At 39.5% G+C, this 27,843-nt stretch overlaps 1 protein-coding gene across 1 annotated transcript; it reads left to right on the top strand.

Annotated features, from left to right (window-relative positions):
* Nucleotides 1-334: 334 nt before the first annotated feature.
* Nucleotides 335-27,275, top strand: LOC103303909 (albumin-like). Its single transcript, XM_054723504.1, has 14 exons — nt 335-413; nt 1,123-1,180; nt 2,279-2,411; nt 4,451-4,650; nt 6,483-6,615; nt 9,100-9,197; nt 10,686-10,815; nt 18,521-18,747; nt 20,155-20,287; nt 21,370-21,467; nt 22,842-22,980; nt 23,591-23,814; nt 25,522-25,654; nt 27,234-27,275. The coding sequence occupies exons 1-14, from the start codon at nt 335-337 to the stop codon at nt 27,273-27,275; spliced, it is 1,827 nt and encodes a 608-aa protein (XP_054579479.1).
* Nucleotides 27,276-27,843: the final 568 nt, after the last annotated feature.

Below are 27,843 nucleotides of genomic sequence, written 5' to 3'. Positions count from 1 at the left end.
ACGCCTATTCACAACTGTAAACCTACTTTTGCCCTATCTGGCAGGTAAAGATCATTTTAATGCTTAGGTAAAACTTGATAAGATGCTTCATATAACTTTAATGAACTGACAAAGTCTCATGGAGAAAACAGTTCCAGATGGCAAACATACACAAGGGATTTAGTCAAACAAATTTTTGGCAAGAATGCTATGAATTTTGTAATCAGTTGAGATCAACTAAAATACAAAGATAAGTCTAGTTAATAATCTACAATGGTTAAAGAGTATATTAGTGCTAAAGTCTTTCCATTCATCCCCCTTTTCTCTTTTTTCAACCCCACAAGCCTTTGGCATGATGAAGTGGGTAACTTTTATTTGTGTTCTCTTTCTTCTTGACTCTGCTTACTCCAGGGGTGTGTTTCGTCGAGATGCACGTAAGAATTCTATGATTTTATTGTTCAAATTTATTTCATTTTTTTAGTAAAGGGAAGTTTCAGTAAACCCTGCATCTTTAAAGAAAAAAGTTTTCCTTTAGCATTAATTTCTGGACTTCGATATTTTGCATTTGTGAACCCTTAGAAAGTTATCTTAATATAATTCTAACATTCTAAGTTTAAAAAAAAGTGATCATTTTTTAGTAACTGTAATTTCCTTTTGCACATGAAGGAAGATAGAGAGACTTAAACTTCACAGAATATAGTGGAAGATAGAATTCACAGCTCGAAATTGCCAAAACCCTATATACTGGACCTTGATGCATTAAAACAATACAACCTGTATTAGTTAGTCTTATAAATATAATTTGCATTTATATATATATTTTTCATACTGTCCTCTCAGTAGCTGTTAATAGATATTAAGAGCTGTTAATAGATACTTTTTAGGTCTTATCCAAGTTTGAATATAAAACTAAAGACATTTAGTAATTTTAATGATTTTTTTCAAATAGTATCATTGGTGATAGAATATCACTTTTGTTTAAAAGCAGAAGAAATAGTTCACCATCATCCTAAAATATTTTGAAGGGATCAGAGCCCAATATTTGGAGCAAGTGAATACCTAGTAAAATGGAGAGAAACAAAAAATAATATTATAACCAGTTGTTTTCTTGAGAATTTAAACAAATCTTCTTTCCCCCTCCAGCTAAAAGTGAGCTTGCTCATCGGTATACGGATTTGGGAAAAGAACTTTTCAAAGGCCTGTAAGTTTTGAAGAGTCAAATTTAATGTTTCTAACAGCATGCTATTATTCTGAAGTTCTTATATTCCCCTGTCATCAGAGTCCCAACCCCAAAACAGTATTGTCCAATAGAATTTTCTACATTCATGAAACCATTCTGTATCAATGCTGGCCAATATAGTGGCCATTGGTCACATAGTTGTTGAGTACTTTTCAAAACTATATATTTTTATTGATTTCTGAGAGGAAGGCAGAGAGAGAGAGAGAGAGAGAGAGAGAGAGAGAGAGAGAGAGAGAGAGAGAACATCAATGATGAGAGAGAATCATTGATCAGTTGCTCAGTTGCATCCTGGGCACTGAGCCTGCAATCAGGGCATGTGCCCTGACCTGAAATCAAACTGTGACCTCCCAGTTCATAGTTCAATGCTCAACCACTGAGCAACACCAGCCAGGCTGAGTACTTTAAACACTGCAAGCGCAACTGAGGATCAAAAGTTTAAATTGTATATTGTATATAATTTTAATTAATTTAACTATATAGTCACATGTGGCTTATGGCTACTGTATGGGGAAGTGTAGTAGCTGTGGAACTCTTACATAAGCTTGATTGAAGGAAAATCTTTAAAATATGGTTCCTTTCCCAGCACACACTCAGATTCCTTTACCTAACAAATAGATCTCTGGTTTCTGGAGAGCATTTTAATATTTTTTAATCCAGTAAAGAATGAAAAAAATAGTTTATTTTTTAAAGATCATTTTTATTCTATATTCTGATCAAAGGAGATGTGTGTGTTTTGCTTAAAATAGTTCAAGGGTCTATGTAAGGCTCCTCATCTTAACAGTTAGTTCTATTTAGAATGCGTATTGCTTTCTTACTCTGTATGTGTTCATCTACTCACAAATATATGTAAGCATGGTGGAAATGCATATCCTTTGTTTGGAAAACCACATATGCCTGGTTAGGCTTGAGATAATTGCTGATGTGAATAGTTTTTCAGGATAATAATGAGATGCATAAAATACTATGGGATATATACTAATAACAATTTGTTCTCTAGCATAGCAACTGACTTTATATTAAAGTTTATTATACTACGTTTTCCTATGTCCCATGTTTCAGGTTGATGGTTGACTTTTCTCAGTTTCTCCGGAAGTCCCCATTAGATGAGATTGTAAAATTAGCAAATGAACTAACAGACCTGGCAAGCACATGTGCTCTTAATGAGTTAGCTGAAAATTGTGGCAAGCCACTTGTAAGTACATTGTGATTTTGAATATTATTTCTTTTTATTTTAAGTAATCCTAAGCATTTCAAAGGGAAAACATCCTATTTTGGCTTTCTCAGTTATTACTTAAATGACCATATTGGTAAGCAACACTCACAAATGGGTAGAGCCATTGTATCTTCCATGAGAGAGACATTTTAGCTATGCCCACAGTTTTAAAACATTTCTTTATTGAGACCACACACAATGAATTTATCATTTGTAAAAGTCTATTTGTTTTAAATCTGAAGTTTGAATTGTTTTCATAGAGGCTAATAGTAATAGCATGATTTTCAATCTTCAGAAAGCACTTGGGTGATTTTTAAGCTAATTTTGTTAGCTGAGTAAAATAATAGTACAGTGATATATCCCCCCCGTTTAGGAATATTCATACTTTTACACAAAATAAAATATCAGGATATTAATATGTTTAAAAGGATTTTGAGCTTTTGGTATTTCCAGATAGGGTTTCGTTGTTGTTGTTAATCCTCTCCTGAGGATGGGAAGACAGGAGAGAGAGAGAAAGAGAGAGAGAGAGAGAGAGAGAGAGAGAGAGAGAGAGAGAGAGAGAGAGGAGAGATATGAGAGAGAGACACATAGATTGGTTGTCTCCAGCATGGCCCTCCTGGGCCAGGGATCAAACCTGCAACCCAGGTGTGCACCCTGGACTGGGAATCTAACCCACAACCCTTGGGTGCATCAGTCTGATGCTCTGACCACCGACCCATACCAGCCAGAGTGGGAAGTCCATTTTTTATTTATCACTGAAGCTATTCCTCCTCTTATTTCTCTGTGTAAGTGTCTCCCCCTGAAGTCAGAATCAGTACTTTAACTTCATACAATATTATGACGCTAAATGTGAATAAAAAATACATATTTTTGAAAATCAATAAATTCTGTCTTAAGCAGTATATTTTCCCTGGTATTACAAGTATTTTCCTAATAAAAGTGAATGAGGATGGAAATAATTCATTTAATGCAATGGGTTTTGAGACAAAAGTTTCTAAAATAAAAAAAAAAGATCTGTATTTTAATGCAATAAAAATGAATATATATAGTGAATTGTAGTATTTCTCAGTTTTAAAGCAGTATCTCCTGAAAGTTGGACCTATCACAAAGGAGTAGATCAAATAAGAAACTATTCTAATACTTTCCTCTCTAATCTGAATTCACCTGCTACTTAGAGGAGTATTTTCTCTTAATTTTTATTATGCTTGCTTCTAGTCTTTAGCCTCAGGTGAAAATTGGAGTAACACTCATTCTTTAAAGCCATTGGCTGGCATGTTGCCCTATTGTTTTATCAGTGTAACAGTTACTTCTTAAGAAATTACAGATAGCCCTAGCTGGTGTTGTTTAGTGGTTAGAGCGTTGGACTGTGCACCAAAGGGTCTCAGGTTTGATTCCTGGTCAAGAGCCCATATCTGGGCCCTAGCCAGTTTGGCTCAGTGGATAGAGTGTTGGCCTGAGGACCCAAGGGTCTCAGGTTCAATTCTGGTCAAGGGCACGTACCTTGGTTGTGGCTCCTCCCCGGCCTTGTGCCCTAGTGTTTCTGTCACATTGGTATTTCTCTCAGTCTTTCCCTCTCTCTTCCATTATCTCTAAAAATCAATGGAAAAATATCCTTGGATGAGGATTAAAAAACAAACAAACACACAAAAAAGAGCATACATCTGGGTTGCAGGTTCAATCCCTGGCCCCACCTGGGGCTTGTATGGGAGGCAACCAATTGCTGTGTCTCTCTCACATGGAGGTTTCTCTCTTTCTCTTGCCCTTCCCCTCCCACCCCTCCACTCTCTCTGAAAAGTAATGGGAAAAATATCCTCAAGTGAGGATTAACAACAAACAAACACAAACAAAAAACACACATAGATGATCAAATTAAGGGAAACTAAACTTGAGAGAAAGTGGATTTCTATATGATTTCCTCAGCAAGGTTTACTTTCACATTACATTTTTAATATTGTTCTTTGGTTATACAAAAAATAAAATACCACCCACCAGTAAGAAACCTTCTGTCTGCCATTTAGCGCACCCTTGTTGGAGAGAAATTCTGTTCAGTTGGATCTCTTGGCGACCTGGCTGAGTGCTGTGCAAAACAAGAACCTGAGAGATATCAATGCTTCCTGAAACACAAAGATGAGGATCTGGACATCCCTCCACTGGGGCCAATAGACCCCAGTGCAACATGCACTGCCTTTCAACAATTTGAACAGAAGTTATTGGGAACGTAAGTAATCAGATTTTTATGCTTCAAAATTAAAAATTATGAAATAGGTTAGACTCAATTATAACAATTACTACCACAAAATATTTCCAATATTAAGATTTAGAAGCTTTTGCTCTAATGACAAATAGAAATAATATTTGATGATATAAAATGTTACACAATAAAAAAATTAATCAATGATCCATTGGAATTCATGAAAACAGATATGATCTGCATGACAAACATTCACACATATTAAAATATTATGAAGATACTAGAGGCCCGGTGCATGAAATTCATGCACGGGGGTGTGTGTCCCTCAGCCCAGTCTGCACCCTCTCTAATCAGGGACCTCTCGAGGGATGTCCAACTGCCCATTTAGGCCCGATCCTGGTAGGATGGGGCCTAAATGGGCAGTCAGATATCCATCTCACAATCCAGGACTGCTGGCTCCCAACTGCTCACCTGCCTGCCTTCCTGATTGCCCTTAACTGCTTCTGATCATCCCTGCCAGCCTGATCATCCCCTAACCACTCCCCTGCCAGCCTGATTGATGCCTAACTGCTCCCCTGCCAGCGTGTTTGCCCCTAACTGCCCTCCCCTGCAGGCATGGTTCCCCCCAACTGCCCTTCCCTGCAGGCCCATTTGCCCCCAACTTCTCTCCTCTGCCAGCCTGGTCACCCCTAACTGCCCTCCCCTGCAGGCTTGATTGCCCCCAACTGCCCTCCCTTGCAGGCCTGGTCCCTCTCAACTGCCCTCTTTTGCTGGCCATCTTGTGGCAGCCCTCTTGTGTCCACCTGGGGGCAGCCATCTTTGACCACATGGAGGCAGCCATCTTGTGTGTTAGAGTGATGGTAAATTTGCATATTACTCTTTTATTAGATAGGTTAGAGGCCTGGTGCATAGGTGGAGGCTAGCTGGTTTGACCTAAAATGTGTCCCGGATCAGGGTAGGGGTTCCCTTGGGGCATGGGGTGGCCTGGGCGAGGGGCCTGTGGTGGTTTGCAGGCCAGCCACACCCCCTGGCAACCCAAGCGGAGGCCCTGGTATCTAGGATTTATTTATCTTCTATAATTGAAACTTTGTAGCCTTGAGCGGAGATCAAGGCAGACTGGGGCTTCAGAAGCTTGGCTTCCTCCATTGCCAGGGGCAATTCAAGCCTCCTGCTCTCTCCAGCTCGGTGGCTGCCGCCATTTTTGTTGGGATTTATTTATCTTCTATAATTAAAACTTTGTAGCCTTAAGTGGAGGCCAAGGCAGGCCAGTGCAGAAGGAAAGCTTGGCTTTCTCCTTCATCAGGGGCAATTCAAGCCTCCTGCTCTCTCCAGCTTCATGGCCACAGCCATTTTTGTTGGGATTTATTTATCTTCTATAATTGAAATTTTGTAGCCTTGAGTGGAGGCCTGGGCCGGCCAGGGTGTGAAGAAAGTTTGGCTTCCTCCATTTCTGGGAAAACCCAAGCCTCCTGCTCACTCAGTGGGCACAGCCATCTTGATTGGGTTAATTTGCATACTTGCTCCTGATTGGCTGGTAGGCATGGCTTGTGGGTGTAGAGAAGTGATAGTTAATTTGCATATTACTCTTTTATTAGATAAGATATATTTTGCTATTGCCAGAATTAACTTTGTTTTAGTTAATAACTTTATATCATTAATATTTAACTATTTTATGTGTGTGTATATACTTTATATAGATATACATAAAAAATGACAATGGCAAGGTCAAATTGAGTTTAATTAGCAAGTCAGATGTCTTTGGGTTTTAGAGTTCCTAGAGAAAATGTTGATAATAATTGTTCCTGTAATACTGTCTGCTACAGAAAAATGACTACCTGTTCTTCTTTTTAAAAATTTAGGTACTTATATGAAGTTGCCAGAAGACATCCTTTCTTTTATGGCCCAGAGCTCCTTTATTATACTCAAGAATATAAAGGAGTTTTAACAGAATGCTGCCAAGGTGCTAGTGCAGATGCCAGTCTGAAACCAAAGGTATGCCCAGCAGAAGAACAGAAAAGCCAGTTCAGACTCAAACATCAGATTTGGGATATCTTATATAGGGCACCTAAGTCTCTGATATAAACTTCTTTACCTTCAAAAAAGCTTCCTGTACTCTTACTCACCCCAAAGATTTTTACCCTGTTTGAAGGCCTCTGACATTCTTATTCCTCCTTGGATCTGATAGAAGGAACCACTGTGTATGTGTCTAAATACCCCTCTTATTTTATAGTGAAATACAGAAACTCATTTGTAAAATTGCACAGCAAAGAGCCACAGTTTTTGTTTATCTTTTTATGAACCTTTCATATTGGGGATGAAATTCAAAGTGGAGGATTTCACTGCTTCTAGAAGCCTGGGTTTAGTAATTTATTTTATAAATATTTACTAGAGGCCCGGTGCACGAAATTCGTGCATGGAGGGGGGTTGTCCCTCAGCCCAGCCTGTACTCTATCCAATTTGGGACCCCTGGAGGGATGTCCAACTGCCCGTTTAGGCCCGAACCGGGCTTGGGCCTAAACGGGAAGTCGGACATTCCTCTCACAATCCAGGACTGCTGGCTCCCAACTGCTTGCCTGCCTGCCTTCCTGATTGCCCCTAACCGCTTCTGCCTGCCAGCCTGATCACCCCCTAACCACTCTGCTGCCAGCTTGTTTGCCCCCAACTTCCCTCCTCTGCCAGCCTAGTCACCCCTAACTGCCCTCTCCTGCAGGGTTGATCACCTCCAACTGCCCTCCCTTGCAGGCCTGGTCCCTCTCAACTGCCCTCCCTTGCAGGCAGGGTGCCTCCCAACTGCCCTCTCCTGCTGGCCATCTTGTGGTGGCCATCTTGTGTCCACATGGGGGCAGGATCTTTGACCACATGGGAGCAGCTATATTGTGTGTTGCAGTGATGTTCAATCTGCATATTACTCTTTTATTAGATAGGATAGAGGCCTGGTACAGGGGTGGGGGCCAGCTGGTTTGCCCTGAAGGGTGTCCCGGATCAGGTGGGGCTTCCCTTGGGGCATGGGGCGGCCTGAGCGAGGGGCCTGTGGTGGTTTGCAGGCCAGCCACGCCCCCTGGCAACCCAAGTGGAGGCCCTGGTATCTGGAATTTATTTTCCTTCTACAATTGAAACTTTGTAGCTTGGAGCGGAGCCAAGCCTGGGGCTCCCAGCAGCCATTTGTGTTGGGGTTATAATTGAAACTTTGTAGCCTTAAGTGGAGGCCTGGGCCCAGACAGGGTGTGCGGGAAGCTTTGCTTCCCCTGTTGCTGGGGGCAACCCTGGCCTGCTCTCTTAAGCTCCATTCTGCCGCCATTTCTGTTTGAATTGTTTACCTTCTATAATTGAAACTTTGTAGCTTGAGTGGAGGCTTAGGCCTGGCAAGGGCAGGCAGAAAGCTTGGGTTCCTCTGTTACCTAGGAAACCTTGCTCTCTGTGGCTGTAGCCATCTTGGTTGGGTTAATTTGCATACTCGCTCTGATTTGATGGTGGGCGTGGCTTGTGGGTGTGTCAGAGGTATGGTCAATTTGCATATTTGTCTATTATTAGGTAGGATTATGTACTCATCATCTTTCATAAGGAGTTTATTTTAAAATATATTTTTATTGATTTCAGAGAGGAAGGGAGATGGAGAGATGAGTGAGAATTATTGATCTACAGGAAGGGGCCTTCTACATGCCCCTTCCTGGGGATCAATCTCAAAACCTGAGCACGTGCCCTGCCCAGGAATTGAACCGTGATGTCCTGGTTCATAGGTGGATGAACCACTAAGCAGCACCGGCCAGGCTAATAGGGAATTTATTGATATAAGAGTTGGTGACAGAGGGATTTAAGTGAATTTATGCAAATTTAAAAAATCAGTAAAATTTTTATTCCCTAGTGTATTTTCCTTTCTGTTCTCTTTTCCCTGGCAATGCTCCCATGCTGGTTATTTATTATCTAGGGCAGTGGTTCCTAATGTCGCGACCCTTTAATACAGTTCCTCATGTTGTGGTGACCCCCAACCATAAAATTATTTTCGTTGCTACTTCATAACTGCAATTTTGCTACTGTTATGAATCATAATGTAAATATCTGTGTTTTCCGATGGTCCTAGGCGACCCCTGTGAAAGGGTCGTTCGACCCCTAAAGTGGTCGTGACCCACAGGTTGAGAACTGCTGATCTAGGGGCTTCCACTATGACCAAACTGATTTTTCCTCTAACTACATAGCAAAATAATTATTTCCCAACAGTGAGTACTTGGGACTTTAGGTGTACAGTATGTCTTTAAAATTTAATTTTTCATAGTCTCATCTGAACTTATGAAGGGGTGTTTCATGTAGAATTTTTTTTCTATTTTATTTTCCCCATCACCATTTATCCTCCCCATACCTTCCTCCCCCTCCCCCACCTTCTTACTCCCCTTAATTTCCATGTCTGTGAGTTTCTCTCACTATTTTATTTTTCTCATGTAAAATTTTAAAGAAATATTTTCAAAATTATGTCTTTTTCAGATGGATGCCTTGCAGACAAAAGTACTGCGTTCAGCTTACCAAGAGGAATTCAAGTGCTCCACGCTCCAAAAGAGCGGAGAAAAGGCTTTGCGAGACTGGTATTTTGAAATTAGATTTGTACTTTATAATGATGTAAAGGATGATGGTTCAGTTGACAAAATTGTACATTTTAAAGAGTTTTTACACAGTGCTTTTACATACATTTTTGTGGTTGTCTAAAATGTAGAAATTTAACACAACTGAATATCAGAGCATAAATGACAATTTGTAATTATTTTTAATCATATTATTTCAAGGTACTCAAAAATTTAGAGGATATCTTTTTTTGTCATTCTAGACCAGGTATTTTAACTCCCATTTGTTTATAAAGTCTAGGGATCTTATTCTATTGGTCCATGATTTTTATACAGTTGTAGTCAAGGTCTTTTATTTTATTTTATTTCCCCCTTGCAATTATCTGAAACTGCTTTTTTTTTTTGGTTCTGATAATTAAATTCAGCCATCAAAGTCACTTCTCATTTTCTCATAGCTCTAGCTCTGTTCTTAATTTCTTGTTTTTGCCTGGGCCTCTATTTTTTATACAACTTAGCTGGTTCTAGGAGTATCCTTCAGCATCTGAGCCAATAAATCTCACCCTTGTCCCCAATCCCTTACTTGTTAGTCAACAATTAATAGACAAATTAATTGCATTTAATCATCACAAACAGGATAAAATGAAAAGAAATAGACATTTTGCAAGGTCTCCAGAAACCATCATTTGAACTATCTTACCTGTCATCTCTACTTCTACACAATAAAATCAAGCAAATAGTTAAACAAAACCACCCCAATGTGAAACAATGCACATTTAAACAGGCTGTGACTGGTTTTGGGGAAGAAGTATCATTTATCAGATTTAGGCAAGTCTGAAATGATTTGTGAAAGCTTCTGCATATTAGCCTTTTACATCTGTGATCAGGCTTGAGACTGTGCTGGATCAATTTCTTGGTAACAATATGTTAAGCTCCTTAGTCTTGAAAAGTTATGAAATTCATTTTCTCAGTGTCCTTTGGAACTCAGGAAGAAGGCTTTTAATTAGATATAAAAAATAACGAGTTTGTGTGGCCCTTTCCTGTTTATAAAATGCTTTCCTATCATCATCTAATTTTATTCTCACCACAATCCTTTGATGCAGCATGCTGTGTGTCTCTCCAGGGCTAAAGCTCAGAGAATCTAAGTAACTATCCAAGAATCACACTGCTAATGAGCAATAAAGTCAGATCTGGAAGTCAGATATGGGCTCCAAACCTGATGCTTCTCAGATGTCACCTCTTTCAAAATCCCTCTTTGATTTCTGATTTTATGAATCACTGACTTCTTTCCATCCGCCACACACTCTTACAATGATAATTCTGCCCTAAGCAAACATTTTGCCCTAAGATAATTTGGTTCAGAACTAGCATTAAAAAAATGAACTAAAGAATTTTACAAATTATTTCCATATTTTATTTTGTCTTGAATTTTCTTGTTATAAGTAGTATTCTCCTAGTGCTTTTACATAAAATATTGCATGTTAATAAATTGTGATGGGGAAATTTTCCTTTTAGGTTCCTATCTGAAATGAGCAAGAAGTTTCCCAATGCTGACTTTATGATGATTTCCAAATTGGCAACAGATTTTACCAAAGTCCACAAGGAATGCTGCGCAGGTGACCTGCTTGAATGTGCAGACGACAGGGTAAGGAATGCTCAGTATTCTCTTTAGTGACTTTGCTTTGGTAACATGCGCAGTGAGTACAGTGAATTTATGTAGTATAATTGGTGAAAGCTGACAGTGAATTGAAATTGTCTTCTCTGTCTAATATCCTCAATTCTTTCCCTACCTTGTGGCATGTTATTTATTTATTTATTTTTGTGAACTTGGCTATCCCACTCACAAAAATGATCTGATACGTTCACCAATTTGTAATCCCTTTCAGTCATATTCTACCTGAGAACAAAGGTTGAAACTGAAGTAGGACAGCTGCAAAGGTAGATTTCTAAGAAGATTTCTTTGGGGATGTGGGTAGAGTTGGAGAAGACATTTTTGGAAATTATGTAATTTTTCTCTATATAACCTCCCTTAATACACAAATATTTAGCATAATATATCTCTCCCCCCAATGTAAATATATAACTAATTACCAGAATACTAATCTCTCAGAACACTTTCTGGAAAATTTAAGGCAGATATTTTACATGTGTATGTAGGGCCTATGGCTATGCTCTTGATTAATTTTTCAAAAATCCCTCACACTTTATTTAGTTATTTGGTTACAAAATGCCTGCACTTAATGTTGGGGTATATTTGGAAAAACAATGCTAGGTTTTATATATATGTGCTTTATTTTTCAATTACTGTTTACATTTAGTATTATTCTGTATTAGTTTCAGATGTACAGCATAGGTAATTAGTACATCATGTGCTTTATAGTACAGAGTTGACCCCTGATGTTTCCCACACACAGTCATTAGGATACTATTGACTATATTCCCTGTGCTGTAATTTACATCTCTGTGATTATTCTGTAACTACAAATTTGTACTTATTTTTAAAATTTTTATTGATTAAGGTATTACAAATGTGTCTTTATACCCCCTTTGTCCCCTCATCCCCCCAGTCCTGCCCTCAAACTAACCCTCACCCCCTGTTGTCTGTGTCCATCGCTTATGCTTATATGCATGAATACAAGTCCTTTGGTTGATCTCTTTCCCTTACCCCCATCCTCCCCTACCTTCCCTCTGAGATTTGAGCATCTGGTCAATGCTTCTCTGTCTCTAGATCTGTTTTTGTTCATCAGTTTATGTTGTTCATTATAATCCACAAATGAGTGAGATCATGTGATATTTATCTTCCTGTGATTGACTTATTTCACTTAGCATAATGCTCTCCAGATCCATCCATGCTGTTGCAAATGGTAGGAGTTCCTTCTTTTTTACTGCAGTATAGTATTCCATTGTGTAGACGTGCCAAAGCTTTTTATTTTTATTTTATTTTATTTTTAAAAATTTCTTTATTGATTAAGGTATCACATATTTGTCCTCATCCCCCCATTCCCATCCCACACCCCTCCCCACACATGCCCCCACCCCTGCTGTTGTCCTTAACCGCTGGTTAGGCTCATATGCTTGCATACAAGTCCTTTGGTTGATCTCTCCCCTTTACCCTCACCCTCCCCTACCCTCCCTCTGAGGCCCGACAGTCTGATCCATGCCTCCTTGTTTCTGGGTCTGCTCTTGTTCATCCGTCTATGTTGTTCATTATTTCCCCTAGATGAGTGAGATCATGTGCTATTAGAAATACACTTATAAGAACTGAAAATGAGACAAGCAATAATGGTTATGCTGACAGGCAAATGAATCAGTCTGTAGTGAGTTTCTTTCTGGGCCAACAGTTTTTTTGAGACCCAATTTCAATGTCCAACAGTTCCTTATGTGTACATGTCAGCACTGACATTACAGTTCTGGATGGTGGGCAAATGGTGGTAATGCAGGTCCGACTCTCTCTGGTTTGGTCCTGGGCAACCTGCAGTGATGCACAACTGCTAACTGCTAGTATGGGAAGGCCACATCAGCGTCTTCCATCTCTGGACTGCTTCTCTTCTGTCTTCATGGCTGGAGTAGTCCTGTCGATTCCTCTCTGTTGCTGGAATCCAGAATTTAGGCTGATTCCAAATCTTAGCTATTGTATAGTTTCTTGGGATATATTCCTAGAAGTGGGATCACTGGGTCAAATGGGAGTTCCATTTTTAGTTTTTTGAGGAAAGTCCATACTGTTCTCCACAGTGGCTGCACCAGTCTGCATCCCCACCAGCAGTGCACGAGGGTTCCTTTTTCTCCGCATCCTCGCCAGCACTTGTCATTTGTTGATTTGTTGATGATGGCCATTCTGACAGGTGTGAGATGATAACTCATTGTTGTTTTGATTTGCATCTCTCGGATGACTTTGAGCATGTTTTCATATGTCTCTTGGCCTTCCTTCTGTCTTCTTTCAAAAAGTATCTATTTAGGTCCTTTGCCCATTTTTTGATTGGGTTTTTTATCTTCCTTTTGTTAAGTTGTATGAGTTCCTTGTAAATGTTGGCGATTAAACCCTTATCAGAGATATCGTTGGCAAATATGTTCTCCCATGCAGTGGGCTTTCTTGTTGTTTTGTTGATGGTGTCCTTTGCTGTGCAGAAGCTTTTTGTTTTGATGTAGTCCCATTTGTTTATTTTCTCTTTAGTTTCCATTGCCCTAGGAGCAGTATCAGTGAAGATATTGCTTTGGCATAAATCTGGGATTTTGCTGCCTGTGGGTTCCTCTAATATTTTTATGGTTCCCCATCTTAAGTTTAAGTCCTTCATTCATTTTGAGTTTATTTTTGTGTATGGTGTAAGTTGGTGGTCTAACTTCATTTATTTGAATGTGTCTGATCAAATTTCCCAGCTGCATTTATTGAAGAGACTGTCTTGATTCCATTGTATGTTCTTGCCTCCTTTGTCAAATATTAATTGAGCATAGTGGTTTGGGTCGATGTCTGGGTTCTGTATTCTATTCCATTGGTCTATATGTCTGTTATTGTATCAGTACCAGGCTGTTTTGAGAACAGTGATTTTGTAATACATCTTTATATTTGGTATTGAGATCCCTACTACTTTTTTCTTTCTCAGGATCGCTGCAGCTATTTGATTTTTTTTTTTTTTAAATTCCACATGAATTTTTGGAGAGTTCTTTCTAGGTCTGTGAAATATGCTGTTGGTATTTTAATGGGGAGTGCATTGAATCTATAGATTGCTTTGGGTAGTATGGACATTTTAATGATGTTGATTCTAACCAATCCATGAACATGGTATGTTCTTCCATCTGTTTATGTCTTCCTCTATCTCTTTTTTTTTTTGTCCTATAGTTTTCTGAGTAGAGATCTTTTACCTTTTTAGTTAAGTTTATTCCTAGGTATCTTAATTTTTTTGTGTGCAATGGTAAATGGGATTGTTTTTTAAATTTTTCTTTCTGTAAGTTCACTATCCTATCTAATAAAGAGGGAATATGCTAATTGACCCTCACATGTTACAAAGATGGCAGCACCCACAGCCAATAAGGAGGGAATATGCTAATTAACTTCCCCACCCTCAAAGATGGCGGTGTCCACAGCCATAAGATGGTGGCCCAGTCTCCTCAGCCATGCTGCGGGGGGAGGAGGGAGCTCAGGCGGACCCAGCTGCTCCATCTGCCTCCCTCCAGAGTCCCCAAGTTCCCTTGGCTCCCCAGCAGCCCTGGACTGGCCTGAGATGCAGGCAAGCCTTGGATGTCACTGCCCAGCCGCCCAGGGCCGCCTGAGGCTCAGGTAACCAGGGCTGGCCAAGGCTTGTACTTCCGGCAGTGGCAGCAGCAGAGGTGTGATGGAGCATTGCCTTCCCCTGATCGCTGGGTTGCCTCCCACCCCTGAGGGCTCCCAGACTGTGAGAGGGGGCAGACTGGGCTGAGGGACCGCCCCCTCTCCAGTGTATGAATTTTTATGCACCAGGCCTTGAGTTGGTGTATAAAAATGCCATAGATTTCTTGGTGTTAATTTTGTATCTTGCTACAGTGCCGAATTCATTTATTAAGTCTAATAATTTTTGATGGAGTCTTTAGGGTTTTCTATGTACAGTATCATGTCATTTGCAAATAATGACAATTTTACTTCTTATTTTCCAATTTGGATGACTTTTATTTTTTCTTCTTGTCTGATCGCTATGGCTAGTACTTCTAGTACTATATTGAACATGAGTGGTAAAAGTGGGCATCCCTGTCTTCTTCCTGTTCTTAAGGGAAATGGTTTTAGTTTTTGCCCATTGAGTATGATGTTGTCTGTGGGTTTGTCATATAAGGCTTTTATTATGTTGAGGTATGATCCTTCTATTCCCACTTTGCTGAGTGTTTTTATCAGAAAAGGGTGTTGAATTTTGTCAAATGCCTTTTCTGCATCAATTGATATGATTATGTGATTTTTGTCTCTCAATTTGTTTATGTGATATATCACATTTATTGATTTGCAGATATTGTACCTGCCTTGCATCCCTGGAATAAATCCCACTTGGTCATGGTGTATGATTTTTCTAATGTAATGCTGGATCCGGTTTGCTAGAATTTTGTTGAGGATTTTCAGCATCTATGTTCATCAGGGATATTGGCCTGTAATTATCTTTCTTTGTGGTGTCTTTATCTGGTTTTGGGATTAGGGTAATGTTGGTTTCATAGGAAGAGCTTGGAAGTGTGCCTACCTCTTGAATTTTTTGGAATAATCTGAGAAGGATTGGTTTTAGTTCTTCTTTGAATGTTCGCTAAAACTCTCCTGTGAAGCCATCTGGTCCAGGGCTTTTGTTTGTTGGAAGCTTTTTGATTACTGTTTCAATTTAATTAGTAGTTATTGTCCTATTAAGGTTTTTTGATTCTTCCTAATTGAGTTTTAGAAGCTTGTATTTTTCTAGGAATGTGTCCATTTCGTTGAGGTTGTCCAGTTTGTTGGAGTAGAGTTGTTCGTAGTATTTATTATTATTTTTTTTTACAATCCTTTGTATATCAATAGAGTAAGTTGTTACTTAACCTCTTTCATTTCTAATTTTGTTTATTTGGGTCCTCTTCTCTTTGTTTTTTGGTGAGTCTGGCGAGAGGTTCATCAATCTTGCTTATTCTTTCAAAGAACCAACTCTTGGTTTCATTGATCTTTTGAATTTTTTTTTTTTTTTGCCTGTATGTCTTTTATTTCTGCTGATCTTTATTATTTCTGTCCTTCTGAATGCTGAGTGCTTTTCTTGTTTCTCTCTTTCTAATTCTTTAAGTTGCAAGGTTAGATAATTTATTACCAGTTTTTTTTTTTTTTTTGAGGTAGGCCTGTAGAGCTATGAACTTCCTTCTCAGGTCTGCTTTCATTGTGTCCCATAGATTTTGGATTGTTGTGTTTTTGTTGTCATTTGTTTCCAGGATGCTTTTTATTTCTTCTTTGATCTCTTTGGTAACCCAATCATAGTTTAATAGTATGCTATTTAGCCTCCAAGTGTTTGATTTTTTTCATTGTTTATATTGAAGTTGATTTCTAGTTTTATGCCATTGTGATCTGAGAAGATGCTTGTTATGATTTATATCCTCTTGAATTTGAAGAGACTTTGCCTGTGTCCTAATATGTGGTCTATCTTTGAAAATGTTCCATGTGCACTAGAGAAGAATTTATATTCTGTAGCTTTGAGGTGAAATATTCTGAAGATGTCAATTAAGTTCATCTGATCTAGGGAGTCATTTACGATTGCTGTTTCTTTGCTGATCTTTTTGTTTAGAGGATTTATCCAGTGGTGTCAGTGACACACTACCCAAGTTATGCTCAGTTTTTTGGCGAAGTTTGACACACCAAGCTCAAAAGGTTGCCCATCACTGCTGTAATGTTTTAATTGTAGATCCGATTGCATTGCTACCCAGGTTCTTTTGGGAATGGTGCTACTAGTGTGATCTTTCAGGTCTCCTGGGCTAGGTAATCTAGTGTAGCTCCCTACTTGAGCTATTTGGGTTCTCTTGATGTAGGCCTGACATCGGGAAAGGTGCAACTGTGGTGTCTAGAAATCAGCAGCCATGGAGGGGGGTGTCCCAATTTTTGCTGTCTTGCGCCCTTGGTTGAAATGCCCAGTGGGGACTCACAGTGGCACCCAGGAACCATCTGTTGGGGTGATGGGGCTCAGGAGGTCTGCACTCTGGAAAGGCTTGATTGTGGTGTCCAGAGTTCTGTAGTTGGGGGGTGGGAAGACTAAGCTTTTGCTGCCACTTTCATGGTTGGATACATGCGCCCCCAGTTATGGCTCACAGGGGCACCCACGGTGTGTTTGCCAGGAGGGTGTACTGACATACTCTGAAGGGCCCTGGCGCTGAAGCCATGGGATTGAGATGTCTGTGGGCAGGTATCCCAGAAGAGGGAATTCAACATTTCTACAGCCCAGCAGTGCATCCCTGTTTGTATAGGTGCACATCCAGCGGGGGCTCACAGAGGCACCCAAGGGCTGACTATGGATTGGTGGGCTTGGGAGGCCTGTGTGCAGGAAAAGTGTGCAACTGTAGCATCCAGAGTTCTACAACTGTGGGGTGGGAAGACTCAGTTTTTGCTGCTGCACCTGTGGTGGATAGGTTCGGGCTCCTAGTGGTGGCTCACAAGGGGCACCTGAGATATGTTTGCCAGCGTGGCGCATTGAAGCACTCTGAAGGGCCCTGGCACTGAAGCTGCGTAATTGAGGCATCTGTGGTCAAGTATCCAGGATGAGTGAATTCAGAATTTCTATTGCCGGGAGGAGTGCTTCCCTGTTTGTCCAAGATTGCACCCAGTGGCGACTCACAGTGTTTCCCCAGAGCGCCCTGTGGCTAGATGGGCTCAGGGTGCCTGCACATTTTAAATGCATGACTGTGGCGGTGCGTTTGCCGGCACAGAGCTCTGATGCGCTCTGAGGGGCCCTGGTGCTGAAGTTGCGCAGCTGGGTTGTCTGTGGGCAGTTATTCAGGAAGGGAGAATTTCTACTGCTGGGCAGCGTGTCCTTGTCTGTACAAAATCACACCCAGCAGGGGCTCATAGTGACTCCCAGGTGCTTCCTATGGACTGGTGTGCCCTGGATGTCTGCGTGCTGGGAACGCATGATTGTGGTGTCCAAGGTCTGTTGCTAGGGAAGGGGGATGTTGCACTTACTGCTGCGGGAGTGGTGCACCTTTCGAGGTGGAGGTTCCAGGGTCCGCGAGGCTGCGGGTGGGGCAGCAGGATTTTGGTTGGAGTGGCTGCTGGGTCGCGGGCAGTGTTCAAGGCCTGTCTGGGTGGTGGTGCTGATGAGTTCCTAGAAGAGGCCGCTCTTCTCTTCAAGATGGCATGGGTTCCGTGCCCGAGTCCCACAGTCCGAGGAGTGCCCACAGTGGTGGTAGTCTCTCCTTGTCCAAGAGAGCCTGTCTGCCAGGCCCTGCTGCTCCTGCGAGATTTAACTGTCCCTTACTCATACACACACCACACACATCCACACACTCTCCTTTCATACCCTCACTCACTCACTTCCTCTCCCTCACCTCCGTCCTGCCAGCCGCCATCTTTTTCTCTCCCCAAATTTGTACTTATTAATCTCTTCATCTTTTTCACCCAGCCCCCTAATACTGGGCTTCAATTTCAAAACCTAAGTGCCTTGATAGTAGAAATATAAAATTAATAAGTAACTGTTATGACTCATTTTTAATCAAATGGAAATATTTTAGTAGTGCTATCTGAGTCTACAGATTTAGGAGCATTGATTGAAAATGTTCTTAGAAAGCAGGTTGGTATATATATGGTCTTAGAATACAGTGGACATGTTCTGCCAACATAATAAAAGTTTGGAGAAAAACTATAGTGATGTCAACATGTTGAATAAGTTTCATCAATTAATTTACAGGAAGATCTTACAAAGTACATGTGTGAAAATCAAGCATCAATCTCTACTAAATTGAATGAATGCTGTAATAAGCCTGTGTTGGAAAAATCTCACTGTGTTGCTGAGAAGGCAGGTGATGATTCGGCGACTAGCCTTTATGGTAACCTGGATGTAGTGACTGCTGGTTTTGTTGAAAATAAGGATGTTTGCAAAAACTACATGGAGGCAAAAGATGACTTCCTGGACAAGTAAGTGTCTGAAGAATGATCCTTTCATCGCTTTTATGTAGTCTGAGGATTTAGAAAACACTTCTAGCCTTTCCTTTGGAAGTGTTATAGTTGTTGCCTGCAATGTTTATTCATCCTTCCCTTTCTGAGCCTTTAAACATTTTTGGAAAAAGTTAATAGTTTTAAAAATAGTCATAAAATAATACTGCTAATGGCAAAAGCTCAATCGATAGAGAAGAGAATAGAAAGATTTAAGTAGACTTTTCTATCATCCTCCCTCCTTATTCCTTGCTCCCTAAGAATATTTCTGGGAATATCTTTAGAAACATTATGTATATACATAAATTATATACATATTATTCAAGTATTGATTCAAATAGTATTTCTTGAATGTACCATGACATACATGGGTGAATATAAGTCATACATCTTTATATCTCTGTATCTATTTCTGTATCTGTCTGACACCAGCATAGAAGTATAAAGAGAAGTATGGAGTCTGCTACCAGGTGCCCTATATTTCTTTGTAAAGATCAGAAGTTCCATAGCATGACAAGACATCATTCAGTTAAAAGATAAAACAAATAGCCTTGGCCTACATGCAGAACCAAAGTGTCTTGGATATCAATTCTGGTCAAGGGCATGTAGCTGGGTTACAGGTTCCACGCCCTGCTTGGGGTGTGTGTGGGAGGCTACCAATTGATGTGGCTTCCTCACATTGATGTTTCTTTCTCTCTAAAATCAATTGAAAAAATGATCTCCAGTGAGGATTAAAAAAAGATAAAATAATTATATATAGTTAGTAAGTGGTGATAAACTTTGAATTTCAATTTTTGGATAAAATTCTATGCACTAAATAATATTTCATAAAATTATGCACCCTTCAAGATTTCACTCATACAGAGAGGAAAATAAAAATTTAAGAATATCTATCTATCTATCTATCTATCTATCTATCTATCTATATCATCTTTCTATCATCTATCTATCTATCATTTATCAATCATCTATATCTATGAGAACCTTTTTGAGATATAGTTCAAATCAAACAAAATATAAATAATAACAGGTGTTATTTATCAAGCATTTCATATATGCCAGTGTGTGTTATACATAAATTATGGCATGTGTTTCTCACAATCCACCTTATAAGATAGATACTATTATTAAATCCATTCTAAAGAGGAGGAAACTAAAGCTCTGATAGTTTTAATCAGTTGCCTAAGGTGATAGAGTAAAATAAGTGTAAGAGTGAGGATTTGAATGAAGGAAGCTTTACCCTGAACCCCTAAACCTTAGTCACCAAGCTTTATTGCATGGGTTTAGTCAAATTGAGACCTTTGGGGTATGAGTCATGCTTGAGGTTAGTTAGGTGATTTTTCTTGCTTCTTTGTTCAACTAAGTCTAATTTATTTTCATCTTAATTAGGTTTTTGTATGAGTACTCAAGAAGGCATCCTGACTACACTGTCTCATTGCTAGTGAGACTTGCCAAGAAGTATGAGGCTACACTGGAGAAGTGCTGTGCCACCGATGATGCTCATGCATGCTATTCCAAAGTGGTAGGTTTCTCAAAGGAAGAATGAAATGCAGCTCTTTGGTGATTTCAATAAAAAGAGAGAAAAATAATGTCAGAATGCAAAATGTTATATAATGCAATTGAGACAATCTTTTAAGATAATTTCAATTTTGTGCTCTTAAACATTTTAGGAAGAATGGTTAAAGAATGGTTATAAAACCTAGAAAAGTCAAGAGAAAATGATTCAAATGCAGCAAGCTCTAATGTCAAAAATCTTGACCATATCTTTCTACTTTTTCAAGGTCCTGAGAACAAAATAAGATAAAGTGAATGTAAATGTTAATGAAAAGCGATGTAATTTAAATATGAAGAGAGTTAACCTGGTTTCAAGGTTTATCAAGTATCAAGAGTTAAGATCTTAAGATAGGTTGTGAAATCCATTTATTTAAAATATTTTAATATCTTTTTGAGAAGGTTTAGGAATGGATATACAATAAATTAATTAAGGAGAGGAAATCTGTTCTGGAGGATTGTTAGCATATTTTGCTCTGCTAAGATGGGATTTTAGCAGGCTTAGGATATTTAGCACTTTTAACCAATGTAGTTGTTTCCAAAGTTTAGATTCAGAGGGAAGTCATTTTTTCCTCTACCAAGCGTCTGCTATATGTTAGGAACCATGCTGAATCCATGACCAACGTGAAATCTCTTATTTCAGATAACTCAGAATCCAACTGGAGAGATGGCTTTATAATAAAAATAAATCATAGCTATACTTTCTTGAGCTTTGACTGTGCTCCAAGCACTGTTGTAAGCTTATCATTTCATTAGCTCAGGTGGTTTTTATGGAGCAATTCTTTGAGTTGAGTACCATCTTCATCACTATCTTAGAGGTGAGGTTTCTAAAACATGGTGGTCAAGAAGTAAAGTTCTACAAATAGAAAATGAGCAAATACCAGCAGTCAACCTACAGAGCCTGAACATTTTTACTCACTATGCTATGCAGTTTGGATGTACCTGAGCAGATTTTTCATCAAAGATTTATTTATATGACTTTGGGCAGAAAGGAAGAAGCCTGCCTCTGGTCCTCTGGTGGAATCCTGTAAACACAATTCTTTTATCTTTTAGTTTGATGAATTTCAGCCTCTTGTGAATGACCGAGATGAATTAGTACAAAAAACCTGTGAACTTTTAGGAAACGTTGGAGAATATGGCTTCCAAAATGCGTATGTATTTTTTTTTACTATTTTTTTTCCTGATCAATTTGTAATTTTTTAAGACTTTATGTATATACTAGAGGCCCGATCCATGAAATTCGTGCTAAAGTAGGACTTCCTTCCCCTGGCTGTTGGCACTGGCTTCCCTCTGGCACCCTAGATCCAGGCTTCCCTCTGGTCACCAGCAGGCACCTGGGACCTGTGTTTCCTCGCAGCCCCAGCTTCATCCGGAAGGATGTCAGGTCTAATGAGTATATTCTGCTTTTATAATTATAGATACTCTCTGTCATACAACTTTCAGTCATGAAAATACAGTATATATTTATAATCCTTCTTTGTCAAGAAAGACTGGATAATGGGAGATAAAATAGTTGATGGGTTGAAGAGACCTATATTTGAATGAAATTTTAAAAATTAGCCTCTTGAGACTGGAAAGGAAAATACGAAATCTTTTTCTTGGGATATAGGAACTGCGGATGCCCTGTGAGCGTTAAGGAATAGTTTATGAACAAACAAAAGACAACAATGCTTTCCAGAGTAAGAAATTGTTTGTCTTGTGTAGCAGTGGCTCAGGAAGTACTGTAATATATGAGTTGATAGACTAATGTCCTGATCTAAAAGAGCCTTACCTGTGGAGGTAAAGACAAAGGAGGGACACATCATTAGGTAGATATTTACTGTTCAACTTAGTCATGTCAGGACTCTTCTAACTGTGGGTGCTAGGGATAGCAATAATTAACAAGTCTCTTCCCTTGAGTAGATTACAGTCATACATTGCCTTTCAATGGTGGTTGGAATTCCTAATAAAGGATTGCTACTTTGTGCCAGGTTGACGGCATACTTTGTGTCTTTTAATTTAAGCGCTGCACCATTCCAGTCGAGTCAGTTACAGATCCTCCCATTGTATAGACCAGAAAACTCATCCACATCTTTCTAATTTAGCACAATGCTGCTATACAGGGGTGGGAAAGAGTAGGATTACAGTTCTGAGTCAACTAAGCATAGTTCATAAATCTGTGGTAATAATCCTAATCTGCATGTCTTTTTCCATGTGAATAACTCTAAATCTACTTCAGCCCATCCCTGCATATTAAGCTCTAAGTAGGTTTTATTGAAAGAAAGAAGCTATTAATAAATACATTAATATTACTGAATTATAGTAAGCTAAATCACTTTCCTAAGAAAAGCACATGCGGAATTCAAAATTAGGCTTACCTAGTTGCTTAAGACAAGGTCTCCCCAACTCTACCCCATGGTGGAGATAACTTCATGAATGGAAAATTATTGTAATTGATTTTGTCTAAGTATTCTCTGCTTCACCTAATTAGGCTAGAAAAAGTAGTTTCTTGCCTGGCTGAGAATTCATGGACTCTTTTGTTACAGGGTCGTAGTTCATTACACCAAGAAATTACCCCAACTGTCAACTCCAACTCTTGTGGATTTCTCAAGAAATATTGGAAGAGTGGGCAGAGACTGTTGTAAACTTCCTGAATCACAAAAAACAGCTTGTTATGAAGACTATGTGAGTCCTTTAAAATATAATAAGTCAATAATGATGAATTTTGGCCTTGAGATATTTACAAAATTAACTTTCAGAAGCAAGAGTGAACTAATTGTGTGTGTGTGTGTGTGTGTGTGTGTGTGTGTGTGTGTGTGTATGTGTGTGTGTTAGGTTCAGCCAGGACTTGATTGCCTACATTATCCTGACCATCAGAATCAGGATTTAGATAAGATTCTAAAGATGATAAATTATTCTGAAAAAAATTTCATGAATTTTTAATGTTTCATCCTGGCATGAAAAAATATTTACTTTTTGGGGGACTTTCCCTGAATGTATCAGTATATGACTGCTTTCTCCCCAATCCAACACATACCTAGAAGTCACCTCAAATTGTTTTAATAAATTATTTTCTCAAATAGATTGTTCTGCAAATGTAGACATATCTAAAAGAGAAAAGACTTCTAAACGTCCCTTATTACTTGAAGTAAGCAAATCACTCCCTCAAATCAACCTTGCATTCAGCGTTGCTAGTTAAAACACAACACTTTTTTTGGTCCATCAGAAAGTAGGAGTTCAAGAAAACTTTTCATTATGCTTCTTTTGAATTTCTGCTCTACTCCCTGTTCTTCAGGTGTTCAAGGTCCTGAACAGGTTGTGCATGGGACATGAGAAGTCACCAGTGAGCGACAGAGTTACCAACTGTTGTGCAGAGTCATTGGTGAACAGACCGCTATGCTTTCATGCTCTGGATGTTGATGAAACCTATACTCCCAAAGAATTTAACGCTGAGACATTCACCTTCCATGCAGATGTATGCACACTTCCCGAGCCTGAGCAACAAGTCAAGAAACAAACGTGAGGAACATTTCATTCCTGCATATGTTTGTAATCTTGCCAGTGAGAATAGGTGACTTCATCTGAAGTAGTGATAACATTCCTTAGAAAAGTGATTAAATTCCTTAATATGTAAGTATTGGCCTTGTTAAAGTGATAAAAGTGTCAAAATTAAAATGGATAGATTTTTATTTTCTTAGCAAAAATGAAAAGTACAACAAAACTATATTATAATTTTGCCTAGAAATCAGAATAATATTTTTTCTTAAATTTATTTCAGAGAGGAAGGGAGAGTGAGAGTGAGATAAAGCATGAATGATAAAAGGGAATCACTGAATGGCTGCCTCCTGCATGCCCCCTACCGGGGATTGAGCCCACAACCCAGGCATGTGCCCTGACCAGGAATTCTAATAGTGAGCTCCTAGTTTATGGGTTGCCACTCAACCACCGCACTATACTGGCCAGGCAAGAATAATTATGTAAATAAAGATTGTAGGAGAACAATACCTTAGGCCAGCTCCAATTGAAAAAACTGAACAATGAACTGATTTATTTGTGCAGATAGTAAATAAGTTAGTAGAAGTCTTAGAAGAATTTATGTCTAGGCATAAATGATTTTAAGTATTTTTTTTCTCTGTGCTATGGCAACCCACAGGCAAGGCAAACCTCTGAGATGTAACTTTTGAGAAAGGAATTTGGATGAAAAACATCTGGAAATGAGAGTTCTGAGATTAGACTCTCTGAGGCTGTCACGAGCGGTTAGATATGCAATATAAAGTTGCTGTCCGGTCTGGTGGGTTCTGATCATGGCCATAGACTTAATTGGAATAGTGCAAAACTTATTGTGCTCACATGACTCTCTAGCACTTTTATCGGTGCAGACATCAACGAAGGAGAATGACTAGTTCCCTTGAGTTTGGATAGTCTTATTTTCCATGGCCCCTGCATATTCATTTTGAATGGGCCAATTTCAAAGACCAAAAATATGGGTTCTTGAATTAGAACTTTAAAATGGAGTCCAAGGTAATTAAGCTGTCAATGATCATTTTTAGCTCTTACACTGCTATAAACTGAATACTTTTAAAATGTAATGACATATCATTTCCAGAGATTTATCTGGGAAGAGTTTATTGATTTATTGACACTATAGATATTGGGAAATTTGCACTGATGATTTTATTTGAACCTTCCACCACCCCTATGAAGGTAGATTTTATTCTCCTCCTTATGGAAATGAGAATATTGAATTTTATAGTGGTAAGCCTGGGCCTCAGGTTCAGAGACTTGCCTGGCTCCAAGACTTATGATCTCAAACAACACAACAAAGCCAGCCCAGCTGGTCAGGTGCTGTTCACTGGAGCAGGTGCTGTTGTACAGAATGGAAATGCTGTGACTAACTTAGGTAGTGACTTTCCTTCTTCCAATTCCCATTGAACTCCCACCAATTACAGTAAATATTTAGAGTTTTCAGATTGCAGTGAATACACCGTATGAGAAAATATTAATACAAATTGAAAGCATTTCTTACATCTTTAAAGCTTTTTAATGTTTTAGAAATTCATTGGGAATTTTTTTTATATGGAAACCTTTTGACTTTCCAGTCTTGTGGCTTTTTACTGTTAGTAGAAAGTCAGAGACTCCAGACTGGAGAATTATGCAGAAACATCTCCATTTTTCTTTATGTGAGTAACCTCTTCCCTGTTTTGTTTTGGTTTCACTTAAATGCAGTGCCCTTTCAGAGCTGTTGAAACACAAGCCCAAGGCAACCGAGGAACAACTGAAAACTGTTATGGGGAACTTCTCAGCTTTTGTACAGAAGTGCTGCGCAGCTGATGACAAAGAAGCCTGCTTTGCAGAGGAGGTGCTGTAGTTGTCTTCATTTTAATATACAGAGTGTCCTTTGTTGCTGCTTGATCAGGCTAGGCCCAGCAGTCTCTGTATCTGAAGGACGCTCTGTACATGGGGCCCAGGAATCTTATTCTACATACTAGAGGGGGAGAGTGTCCCTCAGCCTAGCCTGAACCCTCTCCAATCTTGGACCCCACCAGGGTCAAGCCTAAACAAGCCGTTGGACATCCTTCTCAGAACCCAGGACTGCTGGCTGGCTCCCAACCGCTCACCTGCCTGCTTGCCTGATTGCCCCTAACCACTTCTGCCTGCCAGCCTGATCACCCCCTAACCACTCACCTGCCAGCCTGATCGATGCCTAACTGCCCTCCCTTGCCATCCTGATTGCCCCTAACTGCCCACCCCTGCCAACCTGGTCACTCCTAACTGCTCTCCCCTATCAGCCTGGTTGTCCCCAACCACCCTGCCCTGCAGTCCTGGTTTCCCCGAACTGGTCACCTCTAACTGCCTTTCCCTGCAGGCCTGGTTCCTCCCAACTGCCCTCCCTTGCAGGCCTGGTCCCTCCCAACTGACCTCCCCTGCTGGCCTGATCTCCCACAACTGCCCTCCCCTGCTGGCCATCTTATGGAGGCCATCTTGTGTCCACATGGGGGTGGCCATCTTTGACCACATGGGGGCAGCCATCTTGTGTGTTGGAATGAAGGTTAATTTGCATATCACCTCTTTATTATATAGGATACAGTTGTCTGAAAAAAATGACCCAAATTAGCTCTTGTGTTTTTTTTTTTTTCTCCTGCTTGCTTTACTGAAGCATATCCTGTATAATAAAAGCCTAATATGCTAAGTCTCTGACCATTCATTCGACTGGTCGACCAGTTAATATGACACGTGCTGACCACCAGGGGGCAGATGCTCCGACCAGTAGGTTAATTTTCTGCTGGGGTCCACTTGATTGGTACTGGGCTGGACAGGTCGAACACACCCTGGAGCCCTCCTGTGCACTAGTGGGTTCCCTCAGCCTGGCCTGCACCCTCTCGCAATCTGGAACTCCTCGGGAGATGTTGGAGAACTGGTTTAGGCTCGATCCCTGCAGGCCAGGCCGAGGAACCCCACCGGTGCATGAATCCATGCACTGGGCCTCTAGTTATTAAATATTTGTGGTGTTTGTTCTATTTACAAACTTGGGCCATTTATGAATTCAAAATGGAATATTCAGAAGTTGTAAAATCTCTTTGTAGAGATATCATTAAACCAGAACCTTAATTTATTTAAGCATTTTCTTTAAAAGTGCTGGTTGAATCTGCAATTTTGTTGAATCTAAGTGTTTGATTTCACAGGCAAGTAGGGGAGTTTATATTTAAATGTATGAGTCATTTACTGTTTTTTTCCTATGACTTGACAGTAATGTTTTTATGTCTTTGGGTGCAACGGGTGCCAGTAAGTTTCCTTCTAGAGATTCTAGTAGTAAGCTGGTATTAAAGGATGTGAAGCAGGGAAAATTAGTTTGTAATCATCAATGTTTGTATAAATGTTCATTTATCTTAATAATGATGCTAATACTTCTCCCAATTCTCTCATTTCTTTGTATTCAGGGTCCAAAACTTGTTGCTTCAAGTCAAGCTGCCTTAGCCTAAAATCAGCATAATTACAAGCATTTCAGGTAACTATCCTTGGATTTTCTTTAAAAAAAATTAATGATAATATTTAATATATAAATAGCTAAGAGTTATATGGACTAGTGCCAATCACTATTTTGAGTCCTTGTATATATGAATTTATTTAATTCTCACAATAGTTTTCTGAATTGAATTCCATTATAATTCCCATATTTTAGATGGGATAATGAAAGCACAGATCAATCATAGACTAAGTAGTTTACCCAAAGATCACCGGACTCTGAGAGGTGGAGCCACAATTCAAAATTGAAACCAGATGTTGACAGTTAATCACGTCCTGTTCTGACTAATGTGATACAGTAGACAGAGCCATTGAACTAAGCAATGATTCAGAGTGGATTATTTCAGGAATTAGGCTGGACAATATGCATTCTTGTAGGGTAAAAATGTTGAATGACAATGATTTCACAAGGTTCAACTTAATAGCTCAATAACAAATTCATGTCATTGGAGAATATGAGAAATCTGCTATGTGAACTCCTACTTAATAGTAAATAATTAGCTACGAAGTTTCCAGTGTATCAAC

Source organism: Eptesicus fuscus, chromosome 2, assembly GCF_027574615.1.
Source record: "Eptesicus fuscus isolate TK198812 chromosome 2, DD_ASM_mEF_20220401, whole genome shotgun sequence".
In the NCBI taxonomy this organism is placed as follows: domain Eukaryota; kingdom Metazoa; phylum Chordata; class Mammalia; order Chiroptera; family Vespertilionidae; genus Eptesicus; species Eptesicus fuscus.
This window is presented reverse-complemented; position numbering and strand designations above follow the sequence as displayed.

Excerpts from the sequence above, each read along its gene's own strand:
- LOC103303909 (XM_054723504.1), top strand. The coding sequence starts at position 335 with ATGAAGTGGGTAACTTTTATTTGTGTTCTCTTTCTTCTTGACTCTGCT. Across the intron at positions 2,412-4,450 it reads AAAATTGTGGCAAGCCACTT|CGCACCCTTGTTGGAGAGAA; the intron begins GTAAGTACATTG and ends TCTGCCATTTAG. Across the intron at positions 21,468-22,841 it reads GAATATGGCTTCCAAAATGC|GGTCGTAGTTCATTACACCA; the intron begins GTATGTATTTTT and ends CTTTTGTTACAG.